We start from the raw sequence: 23,992 nt of genomic DNA, 5'->3' as shown, positions 1-23,992 counted from the left end.
AAGTTTCTGCTTTTGCAAACACAAGGAATGTTTTTTCTGGCTGGTCTATAGGTGAGATAGGAGCGTCAGATTCAGAGCGGTTCATGGCTTTGTACAGTACCTAGCAAATGTACCATTGCTAAGTTTCATATTGGGATTTAATTAATTTTGCTTTTCATGTGATAGTATTTCTCACTTGTGCATATTTTTATAGGCACTTCTGTTATTGAAAACGAACTATTTTTTCCTTATTTAATTTCCCTGACATTATGCTTTCTTTTATTTAGATTTCCAGTTTGCTTAGCTAAAACTCTTATATACCCCCTTGTACTACAGTTTTAACACAATCTAAGCATATCATCATTATTTATTGAGCTTTATTAATGGGCAGTCATGCTGAACATCTACTAGAAGGCTATGTAGGTTTTTAACATACAAGATTATTGTGTTATATAATTCAAAGCCATAAGAGCAGTCCAGTTTTAAGGGGAAATGTAAACTTAATCACTCTTCTCCATTTCTTCCACAGAAAATAGTTGATGTTGTGCACATTTTGGAACATGTCACTAACTTGCCGTTTTCCACAACAGCAGATGATCGGGCACTGACCCGAAACCACTTAGCAAAGTAAAATTTCCAAGCTGACATTGAATCAGAGTTGGTTTGGAAAGAATATAGCATATAAGAAACATAACACTGTAGAAGTTGTTATATAGAGGAGATACCAGGGAAACCATTTTATATGCTTATCCATCACGGGTGACTTGTAGGGTGAAAGCATGTTACATGGCACATATGCAGTACTTGTAGCATGAAGGAATGAAGCGACATCTAAAGAAACAAATACAGAAAAGAAGTGTGCATTTATTAAGTATTTTTATTAAGTGAATGAATTTTGCTTATAAGAAGTGCCATGAACCTTCTCTGTACAGAGATGCGCATCACCATAGAAAGTACAGCTTGAATTTAACAGGAAGATTTTGCTATTGACATTGGGAGAAGACTTGGTAAATACTCGCTTCAAAAGAGCTATGCCCCTTTGAGGACCCACCCCTCTTATTTTAATTAAAAAGCAGCAAACAAAATCTGATCATGCAGAGCCTGCTCCGTATCAAACCCGGAGTCAAAATGAATCCTTCGTGCTCAGTGTAAAACTGAATTGAGCAACTGTTGTATAACCAGATCTTCTGCAGCACGCTCAGAAAGGCAATGTCATGGGAAGAGCATCTCAGAAGATTGTGAAAAGGCAGCAAAAGAAGCAATTACAGCATTCATTTTTCCCTTTTATTGTCTGAGTCATGCCAGAAATGTTGTTAGTGAGCAGCATTTAATTAAACCATTATCAACTTAACTTTGGAGTATTTCATAATCTCACCCCTGGCATTGTCTTTTTATTAGGAAAACGCTTAAGTGACTATGAAGTATAATGAAAAACCATGGGGAGGGCTTGCACACCATGAAGCTGCTAATCCATTGGAGACGTATGTGGGAAACTTTCATTTTTCAGTGGTGGAGTAGAGCTCTGAAGGTTATCAGGACCTTTTATCTTCTAGTCAGCTTTCTCTGAACTTGAAGCCCTTTCTATGCAAAGTACATCCCAGCAAATATCCACTGAGCTTGAGGTGGAGAAGACTAATTTATTACTGCTTTTCCTCATATGTTTTAGATCTTTATAATTGTTTATTTGTTTTATGTAGTGTGTAGGCGCCAGAGTGAGAGTCCAGGACATTAAGCACAATACGACTGTGTTCTATGCCCCAGACAGTTTATTGAGCAAATTGTTAGGTGCTATTCAGGCAATGTGTTTTTGACACTGCAAACATACAGATGTATATTTTTCTCAACCTCAAACTAAAATAAAAGATCAGGACTGATCCAGTAAGAGCAGGGGTGCAATGTTTTCCTCTCAGGTTGCTTATTTTTACATAGGAATCTGTTCATCTGATCAATCAGGAACCAGAACAGTACCTGCAGTTCACTTTCATATTTTATTTCCTATCATTTGTTCTTTTTATTCAGCATGGAAGAGTCTAAGCCATAAGTGGGAACAATGTGTCTGTGAAAATACTTGGTGGCTTTGACACACGTGATCAGTTAGGCTACTTTTATTTAGTCTTGCAAACAGTAAGGAGACTCATTTGTTTTGTGAAGGAAGAAGTGAACCCCAATAGCGTCTGAGAGGATTTAATTATTTGAAAGGATATTGATACGTAATTTTAAAAAAGCTTATTGGCAGAATTTGGAGTTCATGCTGCTGAACAGAGCTCCTTTGGTTTGAATCTTTCCATTCATAACCACACACTACCAATGATCACTCTGGGAGCTACCATCTCAGTGTTTACTAAAAATGCCCTTGCCAGGCACTTTAATACAGCTGTAAGTGAAAGCAGTATTTGTCTATCCCCAGACTCATTTACTGGTGAATAATCACGTCGTGCAAAATCTGTTACTGCCATTCTGCATCCACACTGCTGTGCCTGCCCATCAGCAGCAGTTAACAAAGCAGCACAACATAAATTAGCCACTTAATTTAAACCAAAATGCAGCTGAAGCATTCATTAGGTTCCTTGGAAAATCTCATCTTAACTATTTAGGCTAAATACTTTTACCAGTCCTTTTTTTTTTTTTTCCTTTTAAATAGTTAAAAGTACTAATTTGGAAGCTTTGACTGAAGTTTGAGATCTCAAGTTTTCTGGGGAGGAGAGGTAGGCTGTTTGCTTTACAATTTTTTACTGCAAATATAGTGTACCCACTTGGGACAATAACTTATGTAAATATTAGTTCTGGTTTTTTAACTCTTGTCCCTGTTCCTTCCACAGAGCTTCAAATATTGTTGTGATCTTTATCAGACATATTATTGTGAGAATTAATGTAGATCCAGCTAGCCCGAGAGTACTGAAAAGTACCACAAACCAGAGAGTGCATGTTTTCCACTTATTATTTAGCTTGAGTCATTTCCCCGTATCGGAGGTACTAACATCTGCTATTGAGCTGAAGAGTTAACCCTGGCAGTGATTGGTGTTTACTATGTCCAAATTGTCCTAACATTAACAACAGTTGAGCAAACATTTCGTAGAACATAATTACCTTTTTTTGTGTGTTTTCTATTTTGAATCTCAAATCCTCGCTTCTTCTATTGTATTAGCACTCTTACAGATAGTTAGCTCTTAGAAAAAATTCAGTGATTTGTGTTTAAAATATCTGAACTGGGTTGATCGGATGCCACTGATCATGCTGCCAGAATGATGTCTTAACTGAACTTAACTGAATGATGTCTTAAGTACTACTTAACTGAAATCCTCAGTATAAAGCAGTGCTCACTGAATTATGAACTGAAGTTTCTCTGCTCGCCAGCTGAGTTCCTCCTAACTGTATTCAGATGGAGTAGCAGCATGATGATGGGAATCGCTGGTAGGACACATGCCCTAGTAGCATTTATCCCTGGGATGCTGTACAGAGGAATTCCTTGCGTGCCATTGAAGTATTCACCTGCGTGGAGAGTAAACCAAGTCTTGCACTTGGGAGATACAGAAACCTATTACAGCAGGAGACGTTGAGACAGACTGTGAATTTTACTTCTCTGCAGTAAAGAAGGCAGTAGATGGGAGAGAAGCGGATAGGTAGCAGGACGGATTCTTTCTAACTCATTTCTTTGTTAGCCACAGGGGTACTGCTTCCTTTTCAATATCCCCAAACCCTATGGCTGGGAATGTGGATTCCTCTTCAAAGAATGGGTTTTCTGTGGTTCACTTGGTTGCTTCTCAGCTTCCTAGAAGGGATCCTGCAGGATCTCTGTGCTTTGTTTTTTGGAAACAGTGTCTTTACCATGTTCCGTCAAATACTATATGAAACGTACGTCTCACAGGAAGTTAAATGAAAACAAATTAAAATTTACTTCAAATACTTGCAGTTCTAGAAAATTGTTTGTGCAGGCAAGCAGTAGATATTCACAGGGAAAACAAAATGGGATTAATACAAGTGAAGCTAATTCACTTCTTTCTTTTGTCAAATATTTAGAGCCAATTTTAGTTAATCAATCTGCTCTTCAAAAAATATTGAAAAGGTCATACAAATTAATATCCAATTTTGAAAGAGCATTTGCATTAAAAAAAAAAACAGGAAGGAGATGCACATCTTACCAGAATGGAGTGCAATAACTGTTAAGTTAAAAATAATTAGGATATGAGATAATAAGTATCTCTAAATATATGTAAAGTACAATTTTCAGTAAAATACATGAACTCAGTTTTTACGCTGTCTCTTCAATTAGTATGTAGGTTGATATTGGGGGCTCACTTTTTTTCAATTAACAGAAAGAAAAGCTATTCAATACAATCCAAGTAGTTTACCATGCATTGCATTGCATTGCATGGTAAACCAAGTAAATTGATTATCTGCATTTCCCAAATAGCTTCACTTGCTCAGTAGTGGTAATTACTGCTCATTAGTGAAGAAAGTTGTAATCGATGTGTTAACGTCACAGAAATAGCAACAAAACCTAATATCCCTCGTGTAGCAGTTATCTAAAGTTCTTCTCCCTTGGCAGTTCACTTAAATAGCTCTATATTTTATTACCTGATAAGACTTGCTACAATTTAAGCTAAAAAACCATTTTCTTCATAACAACTCTTATGTCACTTGGCCATAAATTTCTGAAATGTTTCTTTCAATGCTGTGTTTTTCTCTGGAGAGGAATTTTTTTTGGAACATGTAAGAGTATTCAGTGGTCCAGTGAGCAGTGCTTAGGCATTATTTTTTTATATATATATATAAAAAACATTTATTTAATGGTGCTATTTATAGTTTCCCATAGACTTGAAATGTTTCAGTAGACAAAGTTTAACGGGGTACAATTTGGCTGAGGAGGTAAAATTTATTAGGATTGGATTTATTCAGACATATTTTTTCCTCTTCCTTTGTCGCAGCTTCTATGAGCTGCTAAATAGCAGAGCTATTGCTGACATTAGGCTATTTGATTAACATAAAAAGGTTTTTGCCTCATTTCATATCTGAATATTTTTGAATTTGTAAAAAGCCTTGTATTTCATGCTGTTTTACAAAAAAAAAAATTATTGTATTTAGTTGCATCGCTGAATGTCTCTATAATCTCTAGTTTTATGGTATGAAAAGAGTAGTTTGTGCCTGTTAGGGAGGAGCAGATGGTACTGTTTCTTGTCTTTAAAGAGATCTTATGAGATTACAGAGTTCTTCAGCCACCAGAGTTTTTCACTGGAATCATAATATAAACTGGTTGCTTTAGGGCCAAAATTTTGATACCGAATAAAAATAGACAATAAATAAAAGTTATCAATGGTAGTAAATAAAGGAAATCCTAAACTCAAAAAAAGTTTCTGGGCCATGTTGAATTCATAGCTCTTGCAGGGTTGTTGTGTCCTGAGACTTCTTTTATATCAAAACAATCCAGCTTTGTTGCAAACCAAGCAAAAATCTTTAATTGAATTCTTAAATAGGAAGCTAAATAGATAATGATTTCTGGAAGCTTCAGAACTGACTTCTTATGTTAGAAGTTATTGCAGTTGTACATTAAATTTTTTTTATAAAAGACAATAGATTATTACACAGAAATCAGAGGTTTGGATTAAAGAGAAATATACATGGATTCAACTATGAGATTTTTTTAATGTTTCTCTTAAGAGCAGCATCTTTGTGGTCTAATAGGTAGAATTCTTGTTCTTCTGCCAGAAATAGGAAAAAAAAATCTATATAATTAATTCATTATAATTAGTTCAATTGTTATAAGATATTAGCATCCTATTTTTCTGTACAAATAAAAAGCAGATACGGTTATGAGAAGTCCGGTTAGATGTTTGGCAGTTTTAACAGTAGGCGAAGATCTTGTACAGAAACATTGAAATAAGTTTGTAAAGTACTTCAATATAAAACGTTGCATTATTCCTGAGAGAGTTGCATTGCTACTTGGAGAGCAATAGTCAATATTAAAGCAAGGTGTCTTTTGATTTGTAAACTAGGTAGATAGGACATTTTAGTATAATGGGACTTAGAAGACATTAAAAAGTCAGATTATATCCTCCTGGGTACCTACAAAACTTAACTTTATTGATGCTTTGCCTTCAAGGGTATTTATAATTTAGGAGAGAAGCAAGTGTAATGTAAACCAAATAGAGTAAGATGCATTAGGGTACCATGTTGTACCAGTGCGTGCCTTTAAAATACATATGTACAAGAGCTAGTTAGAAATTCCATGTTTTGGCATTTATTTAGAAAAAGAAAGAGCTGTTTTTTCTCAAGAGAGATTTCTGGCATCGTGCTGTATTTTGTTTCTGCTAAACCAGAGAGGCTTTCCAGGTAGTGCTGGAATGGCAGGAAGCATGGCACATGGGAAGAAGTAAAAATCAGACAATCAATAAAAGATTTTTTTTCTTTATTATTCCTTAGTATAAGTGGTAAAGTGAGAAATGTCTGCTTTTACTTTAAGACGTTAAAGGACTTTCGTTCAGGCAGATTTGTCTTCCAACATAGTGTTGTAAGAAAATGTTACATAAATTCACTGTTAATCTCACTGCTGTTTGAGTTCCTCATACTATAAGTATAAGCAATATAATGGTGTAATTATAGCATATTAAATAGGAGGCTACAAGAAATATCTTTTACTTGTTTTTGGTTTGTCAAATGACAACTTGTAAGGCAGTGCTATAGGTTTTCACCTTAAATACAGAGTCTATTCATATATTCCACAGAGCTTAAGAGCTAGGTATCGAGCAATAGTACTATGCCAAAAGTGTGCGAAACACTGTGCTAAGTATAGCTAGGAAACTTTGTTTGCTATGGAAATATGATATATTTTCTTTGTTTCACGGAAACGTATGTAATTTACATGTGTGATTTGTTTCACAGAAACATATATGATTTTCATGTTAGGAAGAGCAGGAAAGAAAAGCCAACCCATACTTCAACTAACATTATGATTTTAAAATTATAATAGTTCATCAGTCTGTCTTCACTCAACTAAGAGAATGAAAAATTACCTCTAGAAGAAAATATTTTATCAGATGAGTTCACTGAACATGCAAAAGAAGACTTGGAGTGAAATACTTTGTTCCACTGAAAAAAATCAATGGCTTTTTGGACTATTGACTTTTCTCAGGAAACTTACTACTTGTTTGGATTGTACTAGGGGCGAGCTTTCATCGTGGGTACTTGCGTCAGACACCTAAACTTGGAGTCTTACTGCCAGAGATGTAGTGGAGAGGAACAAGAGCGCTTGAGAAAGGCTCACAGATAGAGAGGCCTCTGTGTGTGTGTATAAAAATATATATAAAAACCTAATAATGCTTACTGAAAAAACCCTGGTGTTTAGCTCCGAATTCTGTAGCTCCAACCTTTCTTAAAGACAAGCTAATGTATGTCCATATCATATATGTTATGTGCATGTTATTCAACCTCTCTTCATTGATAGCAACATGATTACTGAATTTACGAACATGCAAGCAGAAAAGTCTGTTGCATTTCAGCATTGTGAGAAGTGACTGGCATGTGTGGGGGAAGCTCTGCAAAATCAAGTTTTCTCATTTTCTTCAAACCCTTCCTCCTTGTCTTTAATCATTTCATCCCCACGCTAGCTAATTCCCTAAATTAGAGGAATGCTTACATACAATCTTTTAATTGATTATTTGAAAATTTTTGTTCTTAGGCTCTGGAAGTGTAATTTAAAAAAAAAAAAAAAAAAAAGAGAAAAGAAAAGAAAAAAATAAAAAGCAAACCAAAATGCCTCTAGACAGGAATTTAAACCTTGAGATCTTCTTTTCTTTCTCTTGGATGTTTCTGCTCCATTATTCATAGGAGAAGGCTTTATATCACTTGTACCTAGCTGGCCACAAATTTGTTCTGTCAATTTTAACCCATTTCATATTAAAGATTCATTAGCAAGATTTGAATTTTCTTTAACTGTTGAGGAAGCTTTGGGGAAAATCCTAGCATGTGTATGTAATTGCAATACATAGACCACAAGAACTTAAACAAGATAGTTAAGTTAGCAATAGGATTCAGCAGAACTTACAGACTTTCAAAACATCCTGATTTTCAGCTGATTTGGGAGGATGATTTCGCTGTTCTATTTCATTTCCCAGACCCTCTGGAACAGTTTCCTGATAGTGAGCCAACACTAAGCTAGAAAAAGTAGAAGGATGGGCTTTGATCCAGGGTAAATTTTGACCTTACATCTGAAGAGTGTTTCACATATCTTTGTGCTATTGGATGTTAGTTATAAAGTTTGGAAATGAATTTTGCAGAGACATTCTTTCAAAAGCATCTGCAATGTTCCTTTTCGATTTCTGGGTTGTGGTTCTTCCCTGACTAATAGTGAAATGAAGACAGCCTTCATTGCAGTTTGTGTAGTTTTTATCTGAAGAATAAAACTTAAGGACTCTTCTGAAAAAAAAACCACATCTTTGTCCACCATTTAAAATATTGGTTTTTTCTGTGAGAAGGACTTCCGTGAGAAGAACCAGCAAATAGCTTGTCTCTATCCTGTTTGCAGACTTTTTTTTTGTTTCCAACTCAAAAATGAGTCTAAACAAGATGGAAATACCCAGAAAGATTTCAGAAAAGCTGCAAGTGAGAAGAGTTGGGGGCTGAGGAATGTCAGTCTGGCAGGTTCTTGAATCTAGTTCCCAGCTATTAACATAGTATAAACATATATATTTATATGTTTGTTATACATAAAACATATATAAACAAAACTCTTTTAGAGGAAAAGACATCTAAACTGAGATTTGATGTCTCCTTTATTGTTAGCAACTGAGAAAGCACTAAGTCCTTACCTTTTTAATGACAATTTGATTCATTTCTCTTAGTTCGTAACTACCATTTTTGCATACCACCTCTGCAATCTCTGACAATATTGTGAAAATTGAAATTGATGATGGCAGTATGTTGGCAACTTGATGAATCATGTGGTTTCTGATTGTTTCTTAGAGTAGATAGAAGATGTATACCGTTAAGATGATGAGTGAAGAAGGGTCATCTGGAGGAATCTCCTCTCTAGTCCTCCTCAGAGAAGCAAAACAGATAGGAGTTGTCAAAGAGGATATATGAAGAGCAACGTGGAAAGGCAATGCATTTTCCTTGGATTTAGCAACACCTGACAGCAAAGGAAAAATTCAAAGACAGTTAAGATGTGCAGAGATTTTACCCAGATGCCTTCTTGATAATATTGCAAACTGGATTTTTCCTGAATTCATGTCAGGAAAATTAATCATAACTATTTAAAGCTGCTAGGAAATATGAAGGCATATAATTTTAAAACATGAGTAACTTCAGATGTAGGGGAGAGAACAATGGCTTAGAGCCACAGGCAGCAGGTCGGACAGCAAGGAAGCCGTTTTTTGTGGAATTTCAGTTGCAATCATAAAGGCATCTCCATGAACTCTCAGACCTCTTCCACAGCGTTGGGATCATGAATGGCACTGTCTTCTGCAGTCTATTCTTTTGTGTTCGTTCACCTTTTGATTTCATGCCATGGCAATGCAGCAGCTGTTGCCTCCTGCCTCTCCGTCAGCCCGCCCTCGGTTGCTCAGCACCTTCAAAATATGTCTCGCCCCGGCAGAAAAGAAAACTGGGTCACCGGCAGGCCCAAGTAGGCCAACTTATTGCATGCTATTCAGCTGCCTTTGTTTGGGTTGTTCTGTTCAGCCCCTCCAAGTCTGCTTATTCTTTTCATTAAGCCATACTCAGAGCTGTGATGTTTCAGCGATGTTTGTTCAAGGCTCAGCACCCATTTGGCCCTATAGTCATAAGCTGTCTGTCATGACTGCCACAGAAAATAATGTGAATATTTTTAAAAGACATGAAGCTTCGGGGTACAGAAAGGGCTGTCATATAAAGCATGAGTCAGAAAACACTTTGCCGTGATTGCTTGGCAAAATGAGCTTGATCCTAAAATGTTGTGATGAACCAGAGGTAGAGCTTACTTCTGGCATAGTATTTCCATTTGCAATTTTTAGATAAAAATCATGACCAGAGATGTTACAAAGCACATCAAAAGCTGCCCTGTGCTGCCAGCATCACTATTGTATATGACGGCTTCTGGCTTGTAACACTCACCCAGGCACTCTGTGTAGAAATGTTTATTACTGGTACCACCAGTCAGGCTTCACTTGAAAATGTTTGACATTGGTGTAATATGTCCTTCAGCTTGCCACACAGTGACTGTGCAAAGCTGCTCCCTTTCATGCAGTCATAAAATAATGCAGGTTTGGAGGGACCTCAGGAGCTCCCTAGTCACCCGGCTGGGTGCCAAAAACCTCCACGGGTGGACACTACACAGACTCTCTGGGCAGCCTGATCCACCACCCATCTGTCCTCATGGGAAGTTGTTTTTCCTCATATCTAGTGGGAAACTCTCTTGTTTCAAATACTGCTTTGTCCTCCTGCTGTGCGCCGCTGGCTCCATCTTCTCAATAACCTCCTCAGGGTCAGAGATAATTTGATATTTATTTTATTTATTTTTTTAAGTCACTTTTAACTTTAAACTCATTGCATGTGTCATTCTGAAAATACTTTTGCTATTGCTGAGTTTAATTTCTTATTGTTCTATAGATTATAAGAAGTTACGTTGCACTGTATGGTTTTGGATAACCATGCATCTTTTTGAAGTGGCAAGTTTATGGATTTTTTCTGACACTTCATGTGCTTCACTCTTGAAAAAAAAACAGCACATGTAAGGGATTTTGAAATTTTAAAATCTATTAGTAAAAAATGTATTTGTGTTTATGTACGTGCTTACCTTTAAGCATGTGTTTGCATCCCTTTGAACTACAATTTGCACGTGTCTAAAACCCGCCTAAATATATTAATATATAGAGATTGGACTATATATTGCTTTTTGTATGTATCTGTTGGGAGGCCAGGAAGAGGAATTACAAGAATAAGTAAAACCATACTCTCAACTACTTTAAGAACTTTCTTTTAACTAGGAACACAATTAGGATGTATTATTGATGTCATGCAATATGTCAGTTGCTAAAGATTTTAATCCGCTTCTTCAATCCTTCTGAAGCAAAGGAATGTGATAAGGCTTGCACTGCGGCAGTCCCAGCAGTCGCGTACACATACAAGTTGGCATTTGAGCAACTTGGTTTTGGCAGCTTGCTGCCTACCTGCAGCCACTGCCAAATACACGAAGCAGATCCCTCAACGTGGGTGAGCGCAGGGAGCGCTCTGCTAGATGTTTTGTGGGCTGAGGGCTTAATCGTGTCTTAACACTGCTACTCACATTAGTAGACTTTAAGCATCTGCCATTGCTCAGTATGAGCAACTGGATGCATGATCCCTCACGTTGGCAAAAAGCCTCTGGAGGATTAAAGGAAGAGTATAGCTGCTTACAGTCACCATATTTACTTTTCTTTCTCTGCCAACATAGTCTGGTTTTCTCTCTGATCATTTATCCAGCCTAGATTTGAGTGTTGTAGTCATTACGGTGAGCGAACATGCACTTGCTGTGATGGGCACCTGGCTGATGGGAATATTTTGTGACAAGGTGAGGGGGATGCCGGTGCACCTGTAGAGGTGAGGGCCAGCATGCACCAAGCCAGATCTCTGTCTCCAATTTCCACTGGCTTATGGAGTAGATAGAGAAAATCAGCAGAACAAGTAATGGGTGCTATCCTGGTTTCGGCTGGGATAGAGTTAAATTTCTTCCTAGTGCTGTGTTTTGGAGTTAGTATGAGAATACTGTTGATAACACAGTGATGTTTTCAGTTGTTGCTAAGTACCCCGTAGTCAAGGACTTTTCAACTTCCCATGCTCTGCCAAGTGCACAAGAGGCTGGGAGAGAGCATAGCTGGGACAGCTAGCCCAACTGGCCATCGGGGTATCCCATACCATGTGACGTCATGCTCAGTATATAAAGCTGGAGGAAGAAGGAGGAAGGGGGGGATGTTCGGAGTGATGGCGTTTGTCTTCCCAAGTAACCGTTACGCGTGATGGAGCCCTGCTTTCCTGGGGATGGCTGAACACCTGCCTGCCGATGGGAAGTGGTGAATGAGTTCCTTGTTTTGCTTCGCTTGCGTGCGTGGCTTTTGCTTTCCCTATTAAACTGTCTTTATCTCAACCCATGAGTTTTCTCACTTTTACCCCATCCCACCGAGGGGGAGTGAGCGAGTGGCTGCGTGGTGCTTAGTTGCTGGCTGGGGTTAAACCATGACAGTGCACAAGTATACAGTTCCTTAATCCTCCACGTATTTGGGATCTTTGAGTGGGGATGGCTCCAAGGGGAAACAGATTGATACAACGCCCTGTGAAGAAGGACACTTCTCTGACTCCCTCTGGCAGTCTCTCTCCAGTTGTCATATCCATCCCTGATCACTGGCTTGTGAGGAGAAGCCAGGTCAAGGAGTTGGGACTTGGAACAAAAAGAAGGCAATGCATAAATACATAGTCCTGTGCCTGCAGAGTCTTGCTTAGAAACTGTCATACTTCAGTAGCAACACAGTGTCCCTTGTCACATCTTTCTGCAGCTGACTAAGCCCTTGTCCTTATCCTACGTGCCCTCACCCTCCAGAGCCTTCCCAGGTAGAACACCACATTTCTGTTTCAGTATATGAAGAAGAAAAGCAAAAAATATTTCAGGTTATTAACGATCATTTTCTATAGTTCTCCTGTCACTACTCACCCATATTTTTGTAAAAAGATCTATAAAAGCACCCTGGTTAAAACAGCAGCAGTCAAAACAGAGATGGCACTTAATTACGATATTGCTTGACTTACTGTGAGCTTCCGACAATGTAGCCATCAACAATAACTGTCAAATATACTTTGGCAGGTTTGATGTTAGCTTGAGATTTGAGTGGAATGTTCAATACTAGCAAGTGAGCAAGATATAGAATATAGAAGCCTCACCTGTGGGAGAAATTCCAGTGACAGGACTTTGTTGATAATAGCAATGCAAGCTCTGAGATCAAATAAAGAATCAGCTGGGAAATTAAGACATTATTGTATTAGATGTTAGCCATGCTTAGGATTTTAGAAGTAACAACCCTCATCAGCTAAGGAATCACTAAGGCAGAATTAAAGAATGCTGTTGCTTTATAAGGCCATAATATTTTTATGTAATAAACCTCTCAGAAACTGTCTTTATGGGGTTACATATAAAACAATTTAAAGTGCAATGATTATGTATCTGGTCCAATGCCTATTGTACTTAATGATCTTCGGATTAGTCCCTATATATATGTATTTATCTTAAGAAACCATTATATACTCTACAATAACTCATGCAGGAAGCTTGTGTCTAAATGTCCTTCCCTCTGCTTCCTCCACTTGCCAGCACAAAGTATGGTTGAACCAGGGCCTCAGGAGAGCTGGAAAGTTCAGCTGAGCATGGACTTTGCAGAAATAAAAGGTCATATTACAAGAAGAATGAATGCTGAACGGAAGTTTCACTTTGGAAGATTTTTCATGCTGATGGTGGGGGAAAAAAAGATGATAGCAAAGACATTTTTAAAGTGCAGAACTGTGTTTGGTTACAAGATTTACAATAAAAAATAAGAAAAAGAAAGGAAGATAACAAAATCAGAGAGGGAAGATGAAGAGATGTGCCAAGAAGCAGCCAAAAATTGATAGGAAAAGGGGGTGAGTCATCATTCTGGAGCAGGATAGTATACCATTTCCCCCCACTTAAGAGTCTCATACAGAATTGTGGAGCTTACACACTCTGTCAGAGAGAGCAAGGGAATAATACTTTCTGTGGGAAACCTATGGTATGAAAGGTCTCTAGGACCTACCAAATAATTGATAGCCTGCAAGAATATACATGGAAACATAACCACTGAAAAAAACCCAAAACTAAATCCTTCTGGAAAGAGTGTTATTTAATAAAAAAAAAAAAAGAACACTGTATATTTGTAATATTTTCTAACATTTAAGATTTTGTGATTAATGCTTTGAAGCTTTTTGTATATCTATGAAAGACTAGAAGCTTTTTTCTGTACAATGCAGAAAGCGTTGCAAATGTCTTTGTTCAATGGAAGACCAGTAGGTAACATTCAGACTTTGTAATGTATTACAGTTACGTAGATCGTGAAGTTTTAGCTATTAGCTAAGAGGTTTTACTAACTAAAACACAAGGGGTTTTAGCTGTTAGTTCAGTAGCTATTAGTTTTAGCTATTAGTTCAGTACTGAGGTACTAGCGAGCATAACAATGGTACTATGAAGAGGTTTTGCACCACCTAGACTTGCGGAGTACTGCAAAGTTTTAAAAACCCCCAGCTGTCCCACTGGGATTTTCTTTCAGTGTGTTGTTGCAGTTGGCTGCTTTGGTACCACTCCATTGCTATTCATGTTCTGCTGGCTGCCTGAGTCGCTGCTGCTGTGCTGCCGGTGCTGTCCCCTCCCTGGTGGATTCTCAGCGCTGCCTGTCATGCCGTCCGTTGTGCCAGGAAAAGCACTCACACCGCATTATCGCTGCGCTTCTCTCTTGTGCAATGTGAATACACACAAAGAAGCAGCGTACAAAGAGGGGATATCGGGCTCTAAAGTTTGTGTCACTATCAAAGAATGAGGGGGCAAACTGTTCTGCCTCGTCACGCTGTTAAGATCTGGATGTTCCTATTCACCGGTGTCTACTTCCTCTTGCTATTCTCAATCTCTTTTTCATTTTTATTTGTGGTAATAAAAGTAGAGCTTTCTGTGTCCAGAAACCAGTAACTGCTATACTGCTTATGGGACTAATTGCTGATGGCTGATTGAGTTATAACTAAATTGGATGAGTTTGGCTTGGTGACTGGAGTATCTTTGTTGGTCAGTGCCCTTCTGCACTGAGCAATAGCAGATGATAAAAAATAGGTGCTCTGTGGGGTCCCATCGCTCTCCATTTCAGACGTGACGCGGTCTTTTGGGGGGAAAGGGACACCGTTTCTTTGAAAATGCCTGCTGCTTCCCTGCTCTTTTCTGCTGAGAGCTGTAATTTCTTTTCTCAATTGCAACTCAGTTGCAGGAGTATCACAGCTTATAGGGCCATGTGCAGTCCTTACTGCCCAGGAAAAGCTTCAGTAAGACTTTAGTTTTGTATCTCAAAGCTGCAAGTTTTCACATCAGATTAGGGCGAGAGTTCATCTCGTTTAGGTGTAGCTGGTTTGCCCAGAATTTCACACTGTGTTACCATGATACTATTTCTTCAGCAACCTGAGGAATTTTTAGTGGAAATGCCCTCAACAGTGGTCTAACATAAAATAGAAATGAAATGTTTCAGGTATTTTAGTGGGTTCTTTTTCTCTCCGCCAGGTATCAAGTTTCTCTCCTTCAGGACTGCTATTCCTTGGGGGGCGGCTCCTTAGCCGCTGACCCCTTTCACACATCAGCAAAAATGCAGGCAGTCATCAGGCAGGGAGATTACTGTCAGAAGATCACAGTTTTAGACAGCTTTATCCTTTTTATCATAAGTTTTTTTTCAGTGTGCTCATTGTCTAAAATATTGCCATAGATTTTTAGCTGTCAACCTCTATTAACCAGGTAACTTTTTTTCCCTTGTATCCAGACTAGAAGTTAAGTTGGGGAGGGAGGAAGAATGGCCTTCATGTTTGTTTTTCTTTTATACTTAGCAAACTCAAGTTAAAACATTTATATTCAGGTTGTATCGAAAATGAATAAGATAAAAACAAGGTTCATATGTAATTTTTATTCTTATTAGTATATAATAATAATGTAGTACAAGTTAGCTTACTGGGTGTATTTTTGCAGTAATAGAAGGTCTTAAAGAACCTTAGAATTGCTATAATAAATTCTAAAATCTTTCAAAAAGGAAAATTAGCACACAGACACAGAGGCTGATGAGACTTAGGTAATGAATTTTGTTGAGAGATGACTGACCTTATCCACCTTAGAAATAGAATGAAAGTTCGTAATAGAATTGGATCGTCTTACTCATAAATTGTCTATACATAAAAACTCCTAACCAGTTTTTTTCTTAAAAAGGAAGAAGCTACCTCTCATCCCTTAGCTGCCTGTGGAGCTATTTCAAGCCTAAGGTTTAACAAATATGTTGCATTGAATGTATTTAAGACTAAGGCTTTGAAAGTTTGTCAGATTTGAGTTCTGGTTATAGCTGACACAAATTCCGAAGTTCCCTGCAGATAAAAGGAAATGATTGTTTCTTAGGAAACCAAAGTTAAAATTAATTTACTTGCAGAATTATGAACTTGCTGTTTAAAAGTACTTACCAAATTTTCACTTCATAACAACTAGTACTTACTAAAAATATTGGCACCTTCAGTTGTTGATTATTGCACTTCAGTTGTTGTAACCATAGACAACACTAGACATTCTTATGTAAGGTTAGCTTCTCTTTTTTCTTTTTTGCAAATAACTCTCCACTGTTTGGCTCATTTTATTTTGTGGAGTTTTTTAAGGATGGGTTTGATGGAAATAACTTTTCAGGAGATTTTGGTTCATTAATTTTTTAATGAGATTTCATCTTTCACTCACTAACCTGAAATAGCTGGTTAGAGCACACACCTTTGCATCCCTTTTCATGATGAGTCTATAACATTATACTTAATTCATTGCTTCATTTTTAATATTCCATGCAAAACTAGTGCTAATGCAGCATTAATATTGTAGAATCAAGTACTCAAAATAGGTCAGTCTGGCTGAATACTCATCCCTTCCTTTTCTGTGTATGCAGAAAATGATCTCACTAGAGTTAAATACCAAGAATCAAACAATGTATAATATCATGCAGTTATAATATATGATGGGCTACATCTATTTCACTTTGCTCTCATTAAGATCCTGCTACTGTGGATGTTCCACAAGCAGAAGAAAATGTATTTTGTTAATCTTCATTACAATCAGAATCATTGAACAGTTCTTCCCCAGAGAGAATCACTATCGAAAGTATGAAAAGCTTTATGAACTTTTGCCAGCAGAAGTCAGCTTGCTCCGATTCCAGTTTGAAATGTGAATCTGTGCAATTAACCTTGACTCTGCCCTTTCTGTAAACAATAGCAGATACAAACTTCTGCTCCTAATTTGTGAACCCGAGAGTTTTGAAGCCCTTTTAAAAGGGAAATTCTACCCAGACATGCAAAAGCTGAAGGAAGAAAACTCAGTGTCTAATAAAGGTAGTTGAGAATTAGAATGAAACGTGGTATTTTATGTGAAGTAATGCACATGGTCTTAAAGATGTTGGAACAGAATTATCTGGGGCAGGTTTATCTATTTTATGTATTTGCATAGACTTCATTCCTTTAGAGGTTAATATGTTTATATTAAATTTTATCACATTAATCACTGAAATGGAAGAGGCAATATTATCCCTCATGGTTACAGAAAGTACAAGGATCATGACTTACCAAGGTCAAAAAAGAAATTCGTGAACGGTGACGTGTAACATTTCAACTGTTAAATTGTTCTGCCTTAGCACAAGCTGCAGCATATGGCAGTGAATCTGTACGGTAGGTTTTTGCAAGTGAAAGAACAGAGAAAACTCTTGGGAGAGTTGGAAGTCTGATGCTGAGGCAATCACAGATTTTGTGAAACATGCAGGCTTTTTTTATTCTTTTCATGAATTAAATTTAGAATGCCTTATATAGTTCAGCACTTGTCACACATAAATCTAAGTATATTGAGAAATATGCTTTAACTACTCTCTTGCCTTTTAACTTATGGGAAATCTTGTTGGAAATCTTGACGTTGTGTATGGGGTTTCCATGTAGTCCTCTTCTGTTGTTGTATATGGGACTTTGAGGATGCAGGACACCAATAAGAGTGGCAAGTTATACTATTGAGGTTCACCTCAGTAGCGAGGTTCTGGCTCTGCAGGTCATTCCAATACAATCTGGCATGCGAAGAGGTGTGTCAGAAAATGCACAGGCAGGGAATGAATGGAAATGAAAAAAGTGCGTGGCAGTGAGGTTACAGCAGAGGTGGCAGTGCCCACTTCGCTGCACCTGCATAGCTTAGTTTTTGCATGGGGACGAAAAGAAAGCCTGCCTTCATGGTGTCTTATAATTTATCAAGGAAAAGCTGTTTTTATGTTCTATCCATGAGGCCGTGCTTCCTCTGTTAACTCTTAAATGGCAGGGATTGAGAAAAAGGTGAAGAAGAACATCTCTACATTTTCTGATGAAAAATAAGTCATAGAATTATTTACATAAAGTTTTCACTGGCATTTGTCAATGGGAGAAAGCATGTGGAAAGCAATTGTTTATCATACATACCAATGACAAGTTATTCAGCTTTCCATATTCATTCTGTAGCATGTTACTTGCAGCAATGCAGAGCAGGTCCATTTAGGAAAGGGGAGTGAGGAAGGTAAGGGAATGCTGAATGCTGTTAGGGTTTGTGGTGCTTTTTGGGCTGGGAGTAAAAACTTCAGCAGAAAAATTTCTGCACATTTATTCGTTTTTTTTTTCTTCATAGAGCAAAGCTTAAGTAATGCATTCGTATGGCAAATGTCGTAATTTCTCAGTTGGCTCAGTTTGAATATTCAATAATTATTCTCCGTGATGCTATTGAGATTTTATTCAAGAGCCTTTGAAATAAGCACCTCAAGGGGGAAAACTACTATTTTTGTTTTGTTACCGTTTTGTTAGGCCACACGCACAATGCTGTTCTTCATATTTGAAATACCTTTCAAAGGTATTTCAATGAATTCAGAAAATACACAATAGAACTAGAGGATCCAGTGATTATGGCTGGTAATGATATTGTGGATTTAGGTGCTAACAAAACCTAACATAATCTGTTTTAATTAATTGATTTTTTTTTTTTTTCTCAGTAATACAGTTAGAAATATACGTGGTTGTTTGCCAAGGACCTTATACCAGTGTTCTTCCTTTTATAATAAAGTCACAAAGAAGAGGCAAGTTTCAGCTTATTTACACAACAAAACTACCATATCCTTTAGAAGTAACAACCATGAAAAAAATGTGTCTACCCTACAGTTTTTAACACTCTAAAGACTTATGTGTCCGCTTCAGTGGGTCTTTCCACATGGATAAAGCAGAGAGGTGACAGCCTTTAAGAGTAAATTTTAAAGAGCAAGGGAATAAAAAAAAACCCAAACCTGTAGTACCTGGAATACGGCATGTACTCTTTTTTAGTAACAGACAGATGAAATGTTACTGTGATGTGAGTGCTGGAAGAAACTTTGCTTCCATGGGTCACCGGTTGTCATTTTGTGTTTCATAATGGTAGCAAATGTGCGAGATAAGCTTAGAAAAAGGAGCACTTAAGGCACAAGAAGTTTACATTCAGTGGGGTGATGTGACAGAGGTGAAGGGAGAAATACAATTTTGTAGCAGGAATGAAAATAAGAAAGAATCAATAGTATAAATAAAAATGGGCTAGACATGTAACACCGCACACAGTGAATGGGGACTTGTCTATGAGAACGCAGCCTTTCAACAGGCTTCATGTCCCATGTGAGTTTGTCTTGTCTTTATGTTCTGGGAAGATCTTTCTTTCCATAATTTTTGTTAAACAAAATAGTCTGCATCTAAAGAGCTTACTATGTTATTTTTCAGCACTGTGGTCTGTGGTTGTATTTCTGTTGGTATAGGTTATGTATTTTGTATAATTTAAATGCTTGGTGGAATTCGTGTTCTGTAGTCTTAACTCCTCAGCTGGATTATCCAGGAATATCCATGGCAGTTTATATTTTGGTTTTTAGCTGAAATATTTTCTTGGCTGCTCATTAAATGAGGAATCCTCTCCCTAGAGTATTTCTTTCAATAGAATGTAACTAAGGTGATTTACTTCACAAGGAATATAGGAATATATGCGAGCAAAGACAGACTTATCATAATTTCAGTCACACTTTAGATTACCTTGGGAAGTTTGTTTCAGTATGTAAATACACGTATGCACAAGTTGATGCACATCTTCAACTAAGGAGAAGGAATTTTCAGTTCTCTTTTCTACATGTTGAATTTCTACAGCATTCTGTTCTGTGAGAGCAAAAGTGCTTTGCAGTACTCAGCTGTAGCCTTCTGCCTTATTTAAAGGCCCTATTCAGTGCACCTTGGCTAGGGAGGATCTCAGCTGTGCTATACGTGTTTAGAGCAATAGTGAGGTTAAATCAAGGCAACAGGGAGGAGACCTTCAAAGTTTGCACAGAGAGACAGATTACATTTCTATCAGTAAGAAAGTGGTTTTTTTAAAAAAGCCAATGTGGAGAACTAGAGAATTGAAAAAATTCTTAACTGATTATATTTTAAGATGTTGGAGACAAAAAATGGTGGAGTCCAATACGTAAATAAAGATTTAAAGGATATAAAAAAATGAACAAAGGTGTCTAAGAAATGGAGTAAAGTTAATCAATAAGTAGTTCTTTAAGTATGCACTGTACAAAATAAACAAAAAGGAAAGAAAGCATTGATCAGCATGTGTTGAAAGCTAGTGACAGGGATTAATCTGACTACACAAAAGACCTAAATCTTCACATAGTTGTTTGAGCAATAATATTGTCCAGCCTCTAAAGTGCTTTTATCGTGGTAAGACATATTCTAAACCATGTTTAACAAGACAGTGACAGCTATTCAGGAACGACAAAAGACCACAGCTGTATTAAACTCACCATTTCTCAAAAAAATAACAAAAGGAAAAAAAAGAAAGTATTTAATGGTTGAAAGAAAAGCAAAATGAAGCCTGTTTGCACACATTACTTAAATCAATTTCTTTTAATAAATAGATCTTTTTTTTTAATTATGTGCAATGTTTGAGTGAAATTACAGTTCATAAGTACATATGTTTTAGTTGTGGTCTTAGGCAGTAAGTGCTGAAATTGGTATTCAGGCAGAATAGATTAACAATTGGTGTACTGAACAATTCTCTAACTATTTGCAGTGTGATCCACCTTAACATAAGAATTCAAAATTTGTAAGATTAGTCCTTTTTGTACTGCAGTGGAAATGGAAGGTGGATAATTGTGTTTACATAGGCTAGTAAAAACAAACAAAACAAAAAAAAATTAAACCCCAAACGTTTAGTTCATCGCCAATGAGGATTTAATGTCTAGATCCAAATTTTATACATGTCAATGAGGAATGGGCCTAAAGCTCTACTGGAATTTACTGCAATGTTATCAGGATTTCCTATTTAATTACAACCTTTCCAGATATATTTTAGACATGTAAAAAGTATAAGTTACTATATTTGCTTCTTTTTATTTTTAAGACAACATTTTAAAAGTACAGCTTTTAGAATTTAAAAATTAAATGAGAGGAAAAAGTCAACTGGAGCTGAGGACTGTTTGCATCTTAGAAGTGGCTTCTGAATCACTGTAGTGTTTGAGTAAGCAAGTAAAGAAGTAATTAAGAAATAAAGATTTGGTACTTGTAATTTTATTTGGAATAGCTTTTGAAAAGGGACTGGGACTTTTATAAGAGACGAATGACTGTATTTAAGATTCCAAATGTTTAGTAACAGCACTGTGATATTCATTCTTGAGAAATTAATAATTAGTACTGATTAGGATACTGTACATAGTCTTCAGTCTTTATAACACCAGATAATATTTGACTGAAATTCCAGTTAGGTGTAGATTTTTTTCAACTTTTGCCTAGATTCACCTTGATGATGTCATACAATATTTTCTTCATATGAACCTGGAACTTGGAGTTACTGTCACCTACTTGACATACATGTCTGGTATTCATATTGATGGGGGGGGGGGGGGTCTGCATTGAAGATCTCCAACCTAGAAAGGAAATGTAGGTTTGTCAGTGTACAGTGCTTGTACTGTGCTTTGATAATCCTACATGTTGGTTTTCTACCTAAAATATATGAATGAAAATACTGTATGTTGCATGTTTGGAGAAACTGATCTTAAAAAAAAAAACAATCTGTTTAGCATGTTAGCACTTTGGACTAGAGAAGTAGTTGAAATAATAAAAATAAAATATAACACTTAAGGAGCTGTTGATGAATTCAGTGTGTGAAACTCCAGTTGCCTGTCAGCTTCTGTCTGCTGTCATGAATGAGTGTTTTCTCTTGTTTTCTTAGCTTTTTTCTTTTTTTTACTGCATTCTGTTCCTGTTTTAAAATTAGTTAGAAGATTATGAGATTTATTAAGGAAATTTCTTTTAAAAAAATAGACTCCCATGAAAGCAATATCTGGTGCATTGTAGCATAGTAGTCATTGGGTTCCATCCAAGTTGATTGAATTAATTTTTTACTGTGGTATGTTGTACGTAAGCTTCAAGTACAGGGAATGACATGGGAGTAAGGCATTGTAATCACCATTGAATAAAAAAAAACTAACATTTTTTGGGTAGCTAAAAAAGAACACTGAATCTTGTGGGACCTTGTGAGAGCTCTGATGGGTCTTCCTTAAGCTGGAAAAACTCCATGGTTGTAGGGCTCTTCATCCTATTGACAGTAGAAGCTTTCTTAAAAAGCTGAAAAATAGCATGTAGGGCAGAGAAAATATTAAACTATCCTGATTTTTATTATTATGTATCTCTCAATGTGTATTGGAACCATTTTCTAAAACTTTCCTAGGAGGCCACGACTCAATGAACCTTATTAGATGAGAGGTTCAGAGAAGCATCCATTCTGTTGAGGGATTGGCCGTCCCAGCCCTCCAAATCTCTAGTATCTGTCCATCATTAAGTGAAACCATGATGTGCTGAAATCCACTTTTCACAAGTATTGTTTTCTGATGCTTTCATAATTCTCAATTTTGCTGTTCACAGAGAGCGAAGAAGTGTACCAGCGCCAGGTGCTGTCTATTTCCTGTATCGTCTTTGGCATAGTCGTAGTGGGCATGCTTTGTGCAGCGTTCTACTTCAAAACAAAGTAAGAGCCTTCATCTAGTGTGTTTGTTATTTAGCTTCTGTCCTTTTTACGGCTTTACAATTCTTCAATTGCTCCCCTGCTTTTGAAGCTGTCATTATCTCTGGACAGGCTAGAACAGTTCCCCATGCCTACGCTATCTAAGTCAAAAAAAAAAAAAGGGAGTAATATGTGTTCTTGTTTCTATTTTCTGATATGCAGGAAAGAAGAGATTGTGTCCTTTCCAGTTCTTTTTTTGACAATAATAATTTTGTGTCTTTTACTATCAGTGCAATAATCACTTTCCTCTTTTGAAAATAAAAGTTTAAACATACCATCTCCTTTTTGCATTTCATTTCATATCCCTGAATGGCCCTTTTGTTTCTGTATGCTGAGAACAAAGGTCAAGTTTGAAATGGAGAAAGAGACAATTTCTCTGCAGATATCTGTAACCTGTAGCTAATAGTTGTAAACTGCTGATGTAGTTGCATAACTGAGTATCTGTAATGCACAAGCACATTGAACTATCAAAGTATGGTGGAATCGTCTGTACTAAACTATTTTCAAGTTAAATACTTTCCACTCTATTCTTTATCTTCCCAACTAAACATTATTTTATAATATTTATTGTTATGTGTGTAATTTGAGTTGCAAAAACCTCATAGCAATTACATGACATGCTTGTCAGTGCCACTGTATCTATAAATATGTTCTGTATGGTTGTCATCCCTCATTCCTCTTCCAGCTGGAGCTGATGAGAGAACACATATCAGTACAAATAGTACCTGCATGAGGTTAGTCATGGTGGCTGAGCATCAAAAATGTGGAGATTTGCACTATTTAAAAGTTTGGATGCTTATCTGAATCCCCCTTTTTAGAATTTATTCTAATGTGTAGGAAATCTGATGAGGACTAGTCTTTATTTTAAAAAAAATATAAAATATTTTTACATTTCTATCAGGAAAAAAAAGAAAGAAATTGGAAAAGTCACCAGATCTTTTTAAATTCTTTTTCATCCCCCCAAACTTCAGAGGTAGTTTGTGCATGATTTGAGTGAAGATATTAGTTCGTTCATGTTTCCTCTAAACACTCCTACCTGTCCTAATGTCTTGAGGGATTTTGTTTAATTGTTCTTTGGATCTACATTGCGACAGTGATGCTAGCTGGGAGAATGCTGTGGCAGAACAGTTCCTCTCTGCAAACTCCTTGGTTATAGTATAAATTGTGAGCAGAGACAGCCATTTTCCCACTGCATTA

General features: G+C 36.9%; 1 protein-coding gene across 1 annotated transcript in view; it reads left to right on the top strand.

Moving 5' to 3' along the window:
* The window catches only part of NRG3 (neuregulin 3), a 420,580-nt gene that overhangs the window by 365,952 nt on the left and 30,636 nt on the right, over positions 1-23,992 (top strand). The window contains exon 5 of the mRNA XM_075154338.1: positions 22,657-22,759. Coding sequence (XP_075010439.1) covers positions 22,657-22,759 — 103 coding nt within the window. The remainder of the gene's footprint in view (positions 1-22,656; positions 22,760-23,992) is intronic.

Source organism: Calonectris borealis, chromosome 7 (genome assembly GCF_964195595.1).
Source record: "Calonectris borealis chromosome 7, bCalBor7.hap1.2, whole genome shotgun sequence".
NCBI lineage: Eukaryota > Metazoa > Chordata > Aves > Procellariiformes > Procellariidae > Calonectris > Calonectris borealis.
Note: the sequence above shows the minus strand (reverse complement) of the source record. Positions and strands in the feature narration are given on the sequence as shown.